General features: G+C 43.8%; 1 protein-coding gene across 1 annotated transcript in view; it reads left to right on the forward strand.

The window, feature by feature from the left end:
- The window catches only part of SLIT3 (slit guidance ligand 3), a 592,453-nt gene that overhangs the window by 461,985 nt on the left and 113,265 nt on the right, over positions 1-17,203 (forward strand). Inside the window, exons 11-12 of the mRNA XM_029051206.1 lie at positions 3,106-3,177; positions 10,760-10,831. Coding sequence (XP_028907039.1) covers positions 3,106-3,177; positions 10,760-10,831 — 144 coding nt within the window. The remainder of the gene's footprint in view (positions 1-3,105; positions 3,178-10,759; positions 10,832-17,203) is intronic.

Here is a 17,203-nt window from a genome sequence, read left to right on the forward strand (position 1 = left end):
TATGTTCTATCCCAAGGTTTTGTAGGCCTCCAGTTTGTTATAATCGTGAGGAGCTCCAAGGTTTTGTTAAATTTCTTGCTTTACTGCAGGTAGTTTTTAAATCCTCCAGCCATTTTCTACATGCCTGTCTTTATGTGTCTCCCTGATGGTCACTTGGAGAACCACCTCTCTCTATTCTCTATTATTGCCGTTACTTTAACTGGAGTTCCTTGCTTTTCCAGACTGCCTGGCTGGTTTTGATATTCTCCAGGAGCTTAATATTTAGCCTTCTTTGGTGGTTCGGACACTGTTTTTCAAAGTATCAGTTGCATTAGTCACTTGAGTTTGAGCACAAGAGTCGACACTCAGACAAGTAACAGCTCCCCATGTGACTGCGGTGATCCAGACAGCTTTCAAATCCCACTGAAGGGTGATGATATAATCTACCAGATACCACTGTTTAGACCTGGGTTGCCCCCATTATGCTTTTCTCTGATTTGGGAGTCAGAAAATAGTGTTGGGGATTATGAACTAATGTTTGACACATTTTTTGAGCAGAAGGAGATCATCACTATTTAGTTCTCCAATTCCATGAAGTCCAATGATTTTTTTCTCCATATTTCAACATGACTATCCACCCATGAATTGAAATCTCCCATGACAATCAGCTTGTCAGATTTTAAAACAGATATAATGAGCCTATCTAGATCCATATGGAAATTTTCCTATTTGTTGCTATTTGTCATTGTTAGGTCCTATACAGTAATGACAGTAGTAAAGTGCTTTTATTTTAGTGGTAGGCTTAGGATCATTAGTCAGTCTCTTATGCCCCTGGGCAGATTTGAGAGGCTAGAAACTAGGGACTGTTTGGCTATTTATTTGGCTAGGAACAAATGACCAGTTTCTTTGGGGTGGAGTGTTGTCTTATAGGTTAGGGAGCTAACTAAACTGTAGCTTAAACAAAAATTAAGGATAAAGTCAGTTCCCTGTGGTGGAAACATTTGGATCCCACTGTGTTAGTCAACAGTTGGGAGGCAGGTATTATACTATAATAAGGTCAGAACTTAATATTGTAGTGAGCAGAATGTTGAAGCTCACACAAGAGATAGCAAAAGCTAATACAGGTGTCAGTTTTCCAGCAAAGCACCAAACTCTTTACAGAGTTGTGTTTGAAAATAACCAAAATTCTCAGTTACCGCCTGCCAAAATACATGCCACTTTTATTGATGATTGGGGATGGATGTCAATCAGTCAGTAATATTACTGAGTATCTACTGAATGCAGAACATTGTACTAAGCACTTAAAAGAGTAAGATAGAGGTAGACGACACAATTCCTGTCTGTACCAAGCTCCCTGTCTATTAGACATATGAATAATTCACCGCACAAATGCATTGAAGTAAAATTTTGGTTTGGGGCCATGAACCTGTGGAGGGTATATTTAAGCCTAACTTTACAAAAGGGATTTGAGAATCCAATATCAAGTCATTTCATATAAATGTCTTGTGCATATATTATGTCGTGTGTTAAGTACCAAGGGCTACCATAGACACCAAAATTGAGAGAAGCAACATTCTGCTTTGTGCTCCTGGCAAATTTATTGACTTCTCCGTGCCTCTTTTTCTTCATCTGTAAAATGGGATTTAAATACTTGCTGTCCCTTCCCCTTAAACCATGAGTCCAACATAGGGCAGGCATTATGTTCTCTTTAGCACAGTATTTTACACATAATTAACACAACAAATGTTGCACTTATTAACAGCAGCAACTCCAGTAATCTTCTGAACATTCTGCTCATCCTTCAAAGCAGCATTATTGATTCTTGAATTCTCTAGCACGATGCCTTTAATGGCCACACTTGCATCTTTAACAGCCACACTTGGATTGGGGATTTTTTTCACATGTACATCAACTCTTCCCGAGTTTTATTTTTTTTTATGGTATTTGTTAAGTGCTTGCTATGTGCCAGACACCGTTGTAGATACTGGGGTAGATAAAAGCTAATCAGCTTGAACACAGTCCCTACCCCACATGTGACTCACAATCTTAATCCCCATTTTACAGATGAGGTAAGTGAGCCACCGAAAATTGTTACTTGTCCAAGTTAACAGAGCAGACAAGTGGCAGAGTCGAGATTAGAGCCCAGATGCTTCTGACGTCTGGCCTGTGCTCGATCCACTAGGCCACAGGATTCCCATGTCTCCAGTTTCATCAGCATCATTATGGGCTCGAGAATCTTAAAACTGCACTCTACTAATACAGAAAAAATGCCGGTAGGTTATCAGAAATCCCTGCTCATGCACAAGGATTTTTTTAACAAGCAGCTTCTGACCTGGTGCTCCTCCAAAATCAGCAGGAGGAACTGGTCCAGAGGAGAGCTGGGAAAGAGCAGCAGGGTGGCCCACTTCCTCACCTTGGGTCAGGAATGGAAGGAGGGGAGTGGGAAGAAAGGGCGGAAAGGAACCGATAGACTCCCTCACTGGTTATCCTGCCTCTTCTGTTCCAATATTCTTTAATAATAGCAATAATAATAATAATTGTGGTATTTGTCAAGTGTTTACAATATGCCAGGCACTGTACAAGCACTGGGGTAAATACAAGGTAATCAGGTAGGACATAGCCCCTGTCCCACATCGTCTTCAGGCTAGCTCTTTCTGGCCATTTCTCACTCTGCTGTGGCTGTCACCGCACCTTCCCCAGCTCCATTTTCCTCAGCCTTCCCCATCTTAACCCTGCAGCCATTGGCATGTGCCGAGAGTAATAAATAATAAATTGCAAAATTTCAGGCCCCTTGTATTGGATATCAAAAGGGTCTCATCAGAGTCACCATTCATTAATAGCCTGTGTGTATACTGGGACTAAATGACAGGGGTTTACTGCTAAACACTGATGACTTCTCTTCCCACCAGGTAACAGCAACCACCATTTCCAAATGGTTTTGGGGATACTCTTACCTAGGGGTTTGTTTTTTTAGCGCACTATGGCATCACTTGGAATTGGCTCAGAATGATGGGGAAAAAACACTTAATCTGGTGGGAAAAAGCACTTAATCTGGTGGTTTCAGTAAATGATTATCTTGCCCCAAACTGTCCATGTTTTCAGATTGTTCCTTCTGATGTTTTTCAGAGACATAAGCAAGAATCAGATATCGGATATCGCTTCAGATGCATTCCAAGGCCTGAAGTCTCTCACCTCACTGTAAGTTGTGAATCCTAGAGAAATGAGAATTGGTTAAGAAAGTATCTAAATTGTTTCAAGGGAAATTTATTATAAGCTTCACGTTCCCACAGATAGCCATGAGAACTTTGTAAAGAAACAAATATTTAAATGTTATTGTAGAATATGTGCATTTCTTTTATTGACTAAATGTCCTGCAGGTTTCCTGGTTAATTCCATCTAACTCTAGTATATCTTCATCACCAATATAAACTCTCCCTCCTCCCGAAGTATCGCAGAAAATCCACGCTTAGTTTGCAGAGTTTGAATCCCTGCCTGCTGCCCTGCTCCCTACTTTTGTCTCTTCCCCATCAAGTAAAATATTTAGTTTCAATTTCCTTTATGAAGGATCAAACTTCATTTCCCCTAGTGGTTTAGAGACTGGCCTTCAGAAATTACTTTGGAGAAGCCCTACCCAAAGCCTCTGCCCTCCTCTCTCTTTAGAGCCAGAGAAATGCCATTCCTACTACTGATTCATGGTTGCCGATTCTCCAATCTGCTGTACTATCCACCCCAAACCCTCCGATACAATCAGACTTGATTCAAGTCCTCTCTTTGGGGCAAGTGTTCCAACCTGTTGGCTGGTCCATGTGTATCCTTGTCTCATTAGCCTATAGGGTGGTTAAAAAATTACAGACTTTGCATCTAGGGTCAATCTGTCAGGAGCAGGTTCAGAGCAGGATTGAGGCAAGCTCTGTTTCAGCGGCTGCCTGCTGCTTCCAGAGTAAATTTGTTTTGATTTGTCGAATGAAGCACCTGCTGAGGATATCAGAGACGAGACCATGTATGAGATTAGTGCCTGCTTATTTTAGGGAGAACCTTAGGGAGGGAGAGTAGTCTGCCAGCCCTGCATCTGCCTGAGACCTACATGTTTCATTTTCCCTCCACTGGACTTCAGCAGGCCTTATGCAGACATATTATAGGATGGGACCCATCAGGTTGTGAGCAGGCAGATCATTACCATCCGAGACAGCTTCTCTTAGACCGATTAGACCGACGTTGCCTGTACATAACTGTAATTTATTTATTTATATTAATGTCGGTCTCCCCCTCTAGACTGCAAACTCACTGTGGGCAGGGAACATGTCTGTTATATTGTCATATGGTACTCTTCCAAGCTCTTAGTACAGGGCTCTGAGGCAAAGTAAGCACTCAATATATATGATTGACCAACTGACTAGACAGGCATAGTGTAAGCCTGGTCTGAGTGACCAGGGGATGAATCCCTCTGGAAGATAACAGTGGATGTGTTGAGAATGGTTTGGGTCAAATAATCTCATTCTGGGTTCCCTTGATATTCCATATCAAGGATGCCAAAAGTCCAAAATCCAGTCCAGGTCAGTTTCTCTGCATTTCACTTCTCACAGGTGACCACAGATCCAGTGGGTTTTTCTTCCAAGAGGCAGAGCACTGCTCACTCACCCACTCGGGGCTCTAGGCACTGTTAGTGCCGCTGGATGGCTCACATGTTGTTCTTTCTCATAATGAGCCTGCCAAAGACAGGAGTGACCCCTCTAGCTACCACTGGGCACACACTAAAATTGTCGATCAGATTTTGATCTTTATAACCACATCAGCCAGCTCGGGATAAGTAAGCTCTGCCTTTTCTTGGGGGGAAATCCCATCTTCCAGACTTGTGGGTTTTATGAGTTTCCCAACTGAACAACTCTGAGTCATGGCAAGCTGATTGCATTTGGGCTGACATTGGATTTGTGGAGGGATCCTTCTCAATTCTGCTGGGTCAATTTGGGCCCCTTTAAACCAAGATCATAAGGAGGCAGGAGCAGCATGGAAATGGATTCTTCTCAATTAATCAATAATATTGATTGATCGCTTACTCTGTGCAGAGCACTGTACTAAACACTTGGAGATTACAATGGAGTATGAATACATGATCCCTGCCTGCATAGATATTTACGGTCGAGAGTGATGTTTACAATCTAGAGGATTGTAAGAGTCTTGCAAGAGTGCAAGATTCTTCCTGCTGCAGCTCCATCCGCCAATTGATGGTTAGCATGACACCATATGGCTCTGACCATTGCCGAGAGCTATGAACCGTGAGTGGGCAGGTGACAAGTTTCATGATCCAGAAAATAAATCATCCTCAGCACCAACTTCCCAACTTCCCAAGTCAGTCAATCAATCAACAGTATCCATCAATCAAAAGTACTTATTGAGTGCTCACTATGTACAGAGCACACGCTTGGGAGAGTATGATAAAACAGAGTCTATAGACACATTCCCTGCCTACAAGGAGCTGGCAGTCACAGGCAAACATTCCCCTGCTGCAGTCATCAGTATTCACTGGCATGCGCCATTTGGTGATAAGGCAATGAAAGAGCTGAGACTGCTGTTAAATGTTTTTGGGGGGAGAGCGGGGTCTGAATATCCTTCTGCCAACCATTCAGAAACTGCTTCTGACTAAGCCCTGACCAACATTCCCGACCGGAGACTCCATCATCATTATCATCATCATCATCATCATCATGTTTTGTCATCACACTCTCCAGGTGTTTGGTTCTGCTGAGTGCCTGAGAAGTGAGACGAATTGGGGAGATAATTTTCTTTAAAACTACAATCCACTGGTGCACCATTCCCTAGCAGCGGGTAACGGAATGACCTAGTTTATAGGGACATTTCGGGAAACCTCCACCCCAAATTGGTTTGAGAAAATAGTGACCTCCGCTGCCTAATGGGCCAGTTCTTTCCCTCCCAAGTCTTTAGGGCAAGGTGCCAAAAAGCCAGAGGAAGAACCCCAGCCCTGGCTTGCCATGATCAGCCACAGTCAGAGCCAAAAGTGAGGGGTTTCCACTGAATAAAGTGAAAGGTGCTCCAGAACTTCACAGCCTTTCATTCAAGTTTGGAGTGAGGGTGAAGGTCCTTTTTAATTGCTTAATTCAGTCAATCAATAGTATTTATTGAGCACTTAAGGTGTGCAGAGCACTTTATCACGTCCTCGGAAGAGTACAAGAGAGTTTGTAGACCCAATCCCTGCCCTCAAGGAGCTGGCAGTCACTGCTGCTAATCGTCATCCCGCCATACAACAGGTCACTTCTTGCCCTTAGAGGAGGCAAATGCGTTCATTCATTCAGTCGTATTTATTAAGTGCTTATGTGTGCTGAGAAGTGTACTAAGCACTTGGGAAAGTGCAGTACAACAATAAACAGTGATAATCCCTGCCCACAACAAGCTCACAGTCTGGAAGGGGAGTGAAAGATATCAATACAAATAGACACCAATACAATAAATAAAATTACAGATATATACGTAAGTGCTATAAGGATGGAGGAAGGAAAGTAAAGGGAGCATGTCAGGGTGGCACAGAAGGGAGTAGGAGATGAGGAAAAATGGGGCTTAGTCTGGGAAGGCCTTTTGGAGGAGATGTGCCTTCAATAAGGCTTTGTTGAGGGGAGAGAAATTGTCTGGCAGATTTAAGGAGGGAGGGCATTCCAGGCTAGAGGCAGGACGTGGGCCAGGGGTCTGTGGCAAGACAGGCAAACAGCCAGAATATATCCCTGACTCTCACAGGCTGTTACACTGATGGTAAATGAGAGAGGAAGGAAGAGGTGTGTGAGGGTATATGGAAGGTGGGGTAGACCCTAAAAAAGGCCCGGACAGTGGACTCTAGATTTCAGAAAAAAATATCCTCCCTCAAGTTGGGGACTGAAGGAGAATATGTTCCTGTGGCAAGTCCATCTCTCCTCTCTGTCCCCATCCCTCCATATTTCTGTTTTGATCCGTTGACATGAACAATGAAATAGTGGGCAGACAGTCACAGTCGGTGTTTTTGGCTTGGTGTCTGATTAACATCAATATGAATTTCAAATGAGTGCCTGAGCCATAATACTGACTTTTATTTAGTCATTAATTTGCTGAAACATTAATGAAACACCCCCTTAGGCTGAACAAAGATATGAGAACACATACTTCCTGCTTCTGGTGGTATTTGAAATTGGGATGTGTTGGTTTTATTGCACCTATTTACCAATTTTTTTCCCTTCTGGGATGATTAATATTTCTGAGTCAGAATCAGAGAGGGGAATTGGATGTTCAGGCCATCTTCATTTTAAAGACTAGTGGAAAATGTCCTCACTGAGAAGCAGTATGATCTAATGGATAGAACACTGGACTGGGAATAACTGGACATGGTATTTAATTTCTTCCTGCTTCATTCTCCCCATCTGTAAAATGAGGATTCAATACTTGTTCTCTCTCCCATTAAGATTGTGAGCCCTGTATGGGATGGGGAATTTGTCCAGCCTGATTAACTTGTATCTCCCTCAGCTCTTAGTATAGTACCTGGCTTATAGTAAGCACTTAACAAAGACCACAGTTAATAATAATAATGTTAATATTGAAGTGCTTACTATGTGCCAAGCACTGTTCTAAGCGCTGAGGTAGATACAAGGTAATTGGGTTGTCCCACGTGGGGCTCACAGTCTTCATCCTCATTTTACAGGTGAGGGAACTGAGGCATAGAGGAGTTAAGTGACTTGCCCAAGACCACACAGCTAAGTGGCAGAGTCAGGATTTGAACTCATGACCTCTGACCCCCAAGCCCGTGCTCTTTCCACTAAGCCTTGCTGCCATTGCATTATTCAAGTCACAGTGGAGACTGTTAGCAGGATCCCCCTTGGGTCCTGGACTTGTTCTAGGGACAGTCCTCTGCTTCCTGGCTGGTTATTTGTTTGGCTCTCTCTCTCCTACATATCTCTCCCCATACTTTCCTGTGTTGAAAAAGCAGGGTCCAATCACATTGTGAGTGGACCTCATAGAGTTCCTTCAAGCTGTCAGAGTTCTTAGCAAGAAGAAGCTCAGTGGTATTTCTTTTTTTAATCTTTTATGGTATTTCTTAGGGCTTATTTTGTGCCAGTCACTGTACTAAGTCTTGGGGTAGAAACAAGCTAATTAGGTTGGACACAGTCCAAATGCCACATGGGGTTCACAAATCTTAATCCCCATTTTTCAGATGAGGGAACTGAGGCACAGAAAGCTGAGTGACCTGCCCAAGATCACACAGCAGACAAGTGGAGGCAGGAGGCACTGGAGGATTAAAACACGCCAGGATTAGAACTCGGGTCCTTTTGACTCCCAGGCCTATGCTCTATCCACTCTATTATTTTTTGAGCATCTATTATGTACAGAGTACTGTTCTAAGCACTTAGGGGAGTATAGTTGGATTGCTAGACCTTACCCTGCCTTCAATCTACCAGTCACCTAAATCAGACAGACCAAGTATACAAGCAAGGTGGGTGTAGATTGATCCCAGTGAAGAGAGATGGTTCACTGTAGCGTAACACTCCATTCTGCCCCTTTGACAATGGTCTAATGTTGTTACTCTTCCTGGAGGGTTAATGGAGTTTGAATTGGGGAGGGTAGTATGCTAGGGAGCAATTCCAGAGTGCTTCGGAACAGCAATAGTAATTAGAGATTGGAGGAGGCAAAGGGAAGACCATGATCCTTTCAGAGATGGTGTGATGGTGATTGTCTCTGTCTGTTGCCGAATTGTACATTCCAAATACTTAGTACGGGGCTGTGCACACAGTAAGCGCTCAATAAATGCAATTGAATGAATGAATGAGCCTGACTCCAGGGAGCTGTAATTGCACTGACCATTTCAGGTAAAAGTGTTTAATACAATGCTCCGCCCATTGTCAATATTCAGTAAATACCATTGATTGATTGCATTTAAGGAAGTCACTGTATTTGGGATCATATTCTTAGTCCAACATAACCGATGAACCTGGACAAATTCCCAAAATCCCAAGGCACCATCTCAATCAATCAATCACAGCCCAGCTGAGCTCTGAGGAAGCTTGGGAGGTCTGAAAAGATTGGAGATGCTACGAGGGAAAAGCTGTGGCCTAATGGAAAGAACAAAGGCCTGGAACTCAAACGACCAGCATTCTATTCCGGGTTCTCCCATTTGCTAGCTTTGTGACCTTGGGTAAAGTCACTTAACTCTGTGCCTCAGTTTCCTCACCTGTAAAATGAGGATTAAATACCTGTTCTCTCTCCTACTTAGTCTGTGATCCCAATGCGGGACAGAGACCATGTCCGAACTAATTAACTTGTACCTATGGCAGTGCATAGAACAGAGTTTGACACTTAAATACCATAAAAAGAAAACTCTTTGTAGGCTGTGTTATTTATTTATTACTCACAGTGGCAAAGTTTTGGGGGATAGTCTCTAGCCCAAGTTCTTCTTTCCAGCAATCATTGATCATTTCAAGGATTCTGGGGAAACTGTGACCTTGGTCTCTCCCAAGCCCTAGTCCCAACTTGCACATTTTCTGGCAAGTAAAAACAGAAACTTTTTTTAATGGTATTTGTAAGTGCTTAATATATTCCAGGCACTGTTCTAAGATCAGGGGTAGATACAAGCCAGTCAGGTGGGAAACATTCCATGTCCTACATGGGGCTCACAGTCTTACTTCCCATTTTACAGATGAGGTAACTGAGGGCCAGAGAAGTTAAGGAATTTGCCAAAAGTCACACAGCAGACAAGTGGTGGAGTCTAGATTGAAACCCAGGTCCATCTGACTACCAGGCCCATGCTCTATCCATTAGGTGACACTGCTTCTCAGTAGACCACTCTGAAATCTTCCCAAAGAAGCAGAGGCATCTGACAGGGAACTCTGTCAGTGTGGGAGGGTGAGTTGCGGCATACTCCAGTGCAGCCAATGAATACACTGGAAATGCTGATAGAAAATGAAGACCTGTGGGCCTGAATGAGATGGGGAAGTGAAGGAAAATAGCAGCCCCTTGGCTCATGCTTGGGATTTTCCCTAGCATTTGCTTGCCCCAAACATGACTATTTAAGCTAACTTCACAGAAACTTTCTCACTGTCACTTTTGATCGGTTTGCCCATTCAGAGAGTGGTGGATAGGGAAGGCGTGTTCCAGACACTCCTGTGAGCATTTTCCTTGTTGTTATGAACCGCAAGTAGGACAGGAATTGTGTCCAACCTCATTATCTTTTATTTACCCCAGTGCTTAGTGTAGTGCTTGGCATGTAGTATAAGCACTTAGCAAATGACCTGTTATTAATGTTTTCTCAGGATTATTGGTTATTGCAAAAATGGGCCGACGAAAAGTCCTCTTGAGCCTTATTAGCTCAGGACACATTTCTTGGTCCCTTTTTACATCCCCAAAGAGTTCTCAAAACTGAGTTATTTTGAGGTTGTATCCAGCTTAGACCCTAGTGGCCAATTCTTGTCCCAAAGCAACAGTCAAATAGACTAATGGTCTGCTCCATTCCTCTCACCCCAGCCCTCACCCCCACCAGCCCCTGGCTACTATGGCTTCACTTCATTTCATGGAAGGGGTTGAAAAGGAGTGAAGGTTATTAGAATCAGTTCCTATATTAAACCACTTCTCAGAAAGCTGAATCAGAATGTGTCTGCAAACATTATGTGCCCAGCTGGAAAGAATGAGTTGGCTGGTTCAATGAAATGCCCACCTAGGGGGCATGGGGCAGGAGATCAATAAAGGTGACAATTGCAGTGTACCGTTGGAGAGTAAAGCAGGTGCTAACTGCTGGCTGTCTTCCTGTCTCTTTCAGAGTGCTGTATGGGAACAAGATCACAGAGATTGCCAAGGGTCTGTTTGATGGGCTGGTGTCTCTGCAGTTGCTGTGAGTACGATCCCTGTGTCTGCCCTCTTATAGTCTTGATGGGACAGTTCTGTCTTTGATAGAGAAAGAGCCCTTGCTGACCCACTCTCTAGTGCATGAAAATCATGCTGATCCATCCACAACCTGTCCCTTTCATGGGAGAAATCCCTGACATGGCAAGGAGTCAGACAGAGATTTGGAAAGGGAAGCTGAGATGCATTCCCAAGGAGTCCTGCTCCTATAGCCCAGCCTGGGAATCCTGGAATGGATGCAGCAGGAACAGGCACTCCTGTGGAGACCAATGCTATTCAGATAACTTAAATGAGATCTTGAGACCTGAAATGTTTCCAACCAAAATGATGGGGGAAAAAAAGCCAAATTGATGGACTTTTAAATGATGGGGTTGAAGGCTACATAATTATGTAGGGAAAGCATAATCTGACTGGGCCGGAGAGCCAAAAATGAAACAGTCCTAGTCCATTTCACAGAAGAGTGATTTATTACCTATATAACTTTACAACCTGCATCACATTCAGATTTGTTTTTCAGGGACCACTAAGTGCAGATATTTGAAGGATAAGCTCCTTCAATCCTGTGTTTCAGATAGCTTGTATGGAGAGGAAGAGCAGGTGTTTAGGATCCTACTTCTAGTTTTTCCAGTGTGCTAAATTTAAATGATTGTCCTTTGTATGGCACTTTATACGTGTATCCTGTGCCCAGTGTTAGTCTGCATAAATAACATTGCCAGGAAGGGAACTGGTCTTGGTATCTCCATATTATGGAGAGCTAAGAAAGATTTAGTGATTTGCTGAATGTCATCAAGTTAGGGACAGGACCCGAATGGGAACTCACAGCCTCAAATTTCCAGCCTCCCACTATCACTCAAAACTCTTCAGTTTCCACAAATACCCACTGGTATATGTTTTCAAGACTAGATGTATAAATCCATATATTTAAGTGTATGGCTGTCAGTGGCCGTCAGAGATCAGGCATGGCTGAAGATGACTGGTGTTAACAAACGCATCTGATTGTGGGCAAGTCAGTGGCACCATCTGTTGTGTTTGCCGGCAAGCCTACCAAACTCCAAGATCACTCATTTCACATGAAATTAATTTGGGAAAAGCAAGAGGGGCAACTACCAAATTTAAAGGAGTAGAAGCTGTGAGTGTGCATCTGAAATTTCAAATAGCAAATACTTTAAAATAGGATATGATGCTTTTATTCCATCATACAATGTATTCTTCTGACCTCCCCTTGATGCATGTAGCTGCCTTCTTTCTCTAAGGGTGAGTCGGGAGTCTGAGAAGGAAGAGACCCAGGATTCAAACCTGACTAGGGTTTCTCAGGAGATGAAGTTGCCCTAAAGTTCAGAGACCTCCTTGTTTGACACCAACTTTGTCACTGTGACAGTCAGATCAGTTTCTAAAAGAGCTGGAAGCCAAGAGATAGAATTTTCAAATCTGTGTATAATTTCACTTCTTCAGCTCTTTCCCCCCTCTTTTTTGCCTCCACACAAGAACAGAAACATAGAGAGGGCCCCATTCTTCACAGACCTTCTTACAGTGTTCAGAATGACTGTGTTCTTGTCTGGGTGAATTGCTGGTGAGGATCCTTGCCGGCAGCGAAAGAATTGTAGGTGATGTCTCCTGGTTCTCTAGAGCCATCAATCACTCTGAAGAAGAGTAAATGTAGCATTCTGTGATATAATGATTCTTGAGGATCCAAGTTGACGTTTTAACTACAGATGTGGGAACATGACTGCATAGAACAGAACTGAGGTGGGGAAGACACTTTCCGTTCATCAAAGATAACCCCATTCTAAGGCTGGTAGGACCCTTGGGCTCTTAAATGGCTTTGGAAATCTCTTGAACTTATATTACACTTAAAATAGGCTTTGGGAAAAGATCAAATTGAGTGGCCAGGGCTAAGGGCAAAGAAACACCTACCCAGAGTTCTGACTGGGATGAACCCCATTCCCACTACCTCTGAAAACAGACCACCCACCAACACACACACACACACAAAAACTCAAGTAGTCTGTCTGGATTTTTGACCTGCTATTGAGCAGTTGGAAAGCAGGCCTTGATTAGATCTAATTTAGCATTCAGTAAGGTTTAGATTGGATTTCTTCTTATTAGACTGGAGACACACTGATAAGAAGGCTCTGATTAGAAAACCCTGGTAGCCTGTGTAATTTCCTCAGCTTTGACTAGAGTAGTTTTTTTTTTGTTGTTATTTGTTTGTTTCCTTTTTATCTCTTTTAAATTACTGGTACATTGTGGAGCAGGGTGCTGGGCCTGGAAGGGACTGGTTCTGGGGCCCTGTGGGAAGGTCTTTTGTGATACTGAGATGGGACAAGTTGTTTGGGAAAGAGGGAGCAGAACCTGAAATTGTGAAGCAGTCACTCTGATGTGTTTTCCTGTTCATGGGTCACCTTTTCTCGGGAGCCCCCCCCCACACCCCCATCCCCACCCCAGTACGAGACCCACTGCAGTGCCTCAAATACTGGCATTTAGAGCAATAGAATGGCTCAAGTTTAAGAGTTGGTCCTAGCTCGCTGCAAATATCGGTTTGCATTTCTGGCCTTGGACATTCTCCAAAATTCCCCTGATGGTCTGTCCCTAAGTCAGTAGGTAACACTTCTACAATTTGTATCTCAATAAAAGGCCAATTCTTTCAAAGTTTGGGCTAGAAGAAAGGAAAAAGGACTCCATGGCAGGGATAGATAGAGGGTCCTCTGAACCCCTAGAAAGGCCAACACCCACAGCGAGATGATGATGGTATTTGTAAAGCGCTTACTATGTGTCTCACCCTGTTCTAAGCACTGGGGTAGATACAGGTTAATCAGGTTGGACACTAGACCTGTCCCAATGGGGCTCACAGTCTTAATCCCCATTTTAAAGATGAGGTAACTGAGGCACAGAGAAGTTAAGAGACTTGTCCAAGGTCACACAGCAGTCAAATGGTGAAGGCAGGATTAGAACCCAGGTCCTTCTGACTCCCAGGCCCATACTCTGTCCAATAAGCCATGCTGATTCTCTAGCCCTGTGGGCCGACACACTCTTATGGCCGTCTTTTCAATTGCCCTATCCTGAGTAGCCTAAATGGGTCAAGGGTCAGGGCTCCCCTAGCCTCTCGAGGGATTCCCGTGCCCAAATCCAGAGACCCCTGTGGTTGTGAGGATGGTAACAGGGTGCCTCCTATTAGCCCAGTTGGCTTCATCCGATTTCTGGCCTCTCTTGAAGCGGATGTCTGCCTCAGGCCTATTTCCTAGAACACAGTCCAGCATTAAACCAGGAAAGTCGGTCAGCATGTCATTGCAACTGTAATTTCCTCTTCTGATGGGCAGCTGCAAGCTGTGCTTAAACAGTTCCACCAGGGGAATAAATAGCATTCGTTTAGCTCTCATTGATTGCATGGCGTGCATAGGAAACTCACTCAAGTGGGGAGTGCATCAATTTGAGGTGGAAGTTTTCATGTAAACGTTAGCCGCAGTCAATTTTACAGCCATTCCTGGAGGCCTTAAGCTAATCTTTTTCTGTCTTGGGGCTGGAATAAATTAAGGCAACCTTAGGCACCTGTCTTTCAGTTTTCTTGGAAGGCAGACAAGACCTTTCAGGAATCTGAAAGTTTGCCAAGAAACATGCCAATCACAGAATGGTAGGCAAAACTTAACTCCTCCTGCTCATTTTATCAGTAGCTGTTTGACAGATAAGCAAGCAGGCAGCACCTTTTCCCAATTCCTCATAACTAAATCTGCAGAACCAGCCCTCTGAGACACCAAATTGGCATTCAAGTGTCCTGTGAATGGCAGATAATGAACGGAGCTGGTTGGTTCCTCAATCTTTACAAGTCTGAATAATCTGTTTTTATGAAAGCAAACATTCCCAGAGACTATTATTGCAGTCACACCCCAATGCCTTGTCCTTAGGCAAGATGGGATGTCATGCTCAGGCCTCTCATGTTTAAAGAGATTACGCAACAAAGAGTAGGGGAAAGCTAATCGGGTTTTTCCTGTGTCTAACATGCTTATTTTTCATCACTTTGTTGAGGAAATCTGTGTGGCCCCTCTAGCTCATGGGCAGAGTGCACTTGGATGTGCACAAGAAAACTCCGGTGGATTTATAGATCCTGGAGCCATTCCAGCTAATTGATTAGTTACTCATTTGCTCGTTTCTTACTGTTTGTTTGTAGCCCAAATAGTAGCTGATGATAAAAAGTGGCCAACCCAAGAAGCAAGTTGGGTTTAATTTAACCATCTGGGGTTAAGTGAGACAATTAGAGTGCTCACCTAAAGTTACTCTGAAGCCCTCCCTCTCCTGACCTTTCCCGGAGAAAAATTAGTGCTTCTCGGCCTTCTCGGTATTGTCAGTGTCAGTTTAAGGATCCTTTTTCTGAGACATTAAATTGCTGCCTTGCTATTCGAAGAACTGCTTGAGCATTTATGTATGGTGTGTTTTCACTGCAGCAGGAGTCACGGAGCTCCTGTAAAGATTGTGCTGTCAGTTACCTCTGGTGACTTTCTGACTCCTTCTAAATGTTTGCCACTTTACCAGTGCTCATTCTTAGTGAGTTTCCAGGGATCTACAACCCTTTGAAAAATGTTCCCATTGTCCTGGGACCAAACCATGAACCCCATTGAGCATTCTGGGACTCCACCTCCTTCTTTGCCCTGAGATGAAAAAATAAATCACCTCTTGGGGTAGGGGTGGAGGGAGTAAGATGGGTGCGGGTCACTTGGCTCGGTCAATTAGGTGTCTAAGAGTCACCAGAAACTATTCATTCTAAGGGTCACCCTCCTTCAGCTCGAGCTCTGAAACATCAGCTCCTGTTTTGTCGATTCCCAGACAAGAGACTGCTGTCCTTAGGATGCAAGGTGTCACCTACCCAGTGGAGCAGATAGCATTGGTGGTACTTCATTCCATTCAAGAGACCAGAGTCCCGGGACATTTCCTTTATTCTCACCTATTATTTGCAAAAGGTGTGATTGCAATGGACTGAAGCAAGGGCATCACAGCAGTAAATATCTTGAGCCTTGTATTTGACTCATTTAATGATGCTCATTGGCTAAGTGATTCTGCACATTTAACTTTTTATTTTTTAATGATGAAACCCTGAGACCACAGCTCTTCCTCAGTCTCCCTCCCTTGGGGTTTAGGTTTTCACTATCCCTGCTACTAATGGAATTTGTGTTTAATTCTCAAGATTTGATCTTTGAAGACTAATAATAATAATAATAATAATGGCATTTGTTAATTTGTTAAGCACTTACTATGTGCCAAGCACTATTCTAAGGACTAATGACCTCCTCCTCCTCAGGGTTCCCCTTTCTCCCTTACTTTCCCAGTGGTGCAGTTGACTAGTTGCCTGAGGATTAGCTCCATATCATGTAAAAGAAGTATGCAACCAGAAGGAGAGTAGGGCTTCTCTCTGTCAGGGGCACCACGTTTTGTCCAAAGTGAGTTTAGCCATGGACTGTGTTCGCTTGGTTTTCTCTGCCCTGCAGCAGAGCAGGGAATAATAATAATAATGTTGGTATTTGTTAAGCGCTTACTATGTGCCGAGCACTGTTCTAAGCGCTGGGGTAGACACAGGGGAATCAGGTTGTCCCACGAGGGGCTCACAGTCTTAATCCCCATTTTACAGATGAGGGAACTGAGGCATCGAGAAGTTAAGTGACTTTCCCAAAGTCACACGGCTGACGAGTGGCCGAGCCGGGATTCGAACCCACGACCTCTGACTCCAAAGCCCGTGCTCTTCCCACTGAGCCACGCTGCTTCTCTAAGGGAGTAATGCTTCTTCAGGGAGTAATGCTGTATTTTTTTTCTTGTTTTAAGACATTCTCTGCCCCTCACTAAAGGGGATTCTCTCAGATCAGTCTGGTGGGATGCAGATTTTCCAAATGTCATTTGACTTCCGTGCCTTCTCGCTGCCGTCCCCAGCCAAAAGGCCAGTGATATGGGGGCCTTTCATCTCCGAGAGAGTCAGTGTGTTTGTGCAGTTGCAGAATACTGGGTTGATGCTGAGCTCTTCTTAGGGCAAAGAGGAATGCATTCCCCACTCTGGGATGCTAGCTATGTATTGTTTCAAAATTGCCCCTCTGGAGCAGACTGGTAGCAGCCTGCAGATGGTGTTGCTTTTATTCTGCCAGGCAGCTGTTTCTCTGATAGTGTTTGGAAAGCAGAGACTGTCTCTAGTGAGTGGTATTGCTAACAACAGGCTGAGTACAGCATCCTCCATTGAATGAGCCCTAAGCTGTCCACACATCCTCTTAATATAACAACCTTTATCTGGCAAAGATGAAACTGTTACTGACAACAGAGTTTCTTTTTTCTGATGATGTCTTGGTCTTAGACAGAAGAAAGGGGCAGGGGAAGGAGAACAGGGTTAGAA

Source organism: Ornithorhynchus anatinus, chromosome X1 (genome assembly GCF_004115215.2).
Source record: "Ornithorhynchus anatinus isolate Pmale09 chromosome X1, mOrnAna1.pri.v4, whole genome shotgun sequence".
NCBI classification, from domain to species: Eukaryota; Metazoa; Chordata; class Mammalia; order Monotremata; family Ornithorhynchidae; genus Ornithorhynchus; species Ornithorhynchus anatinus.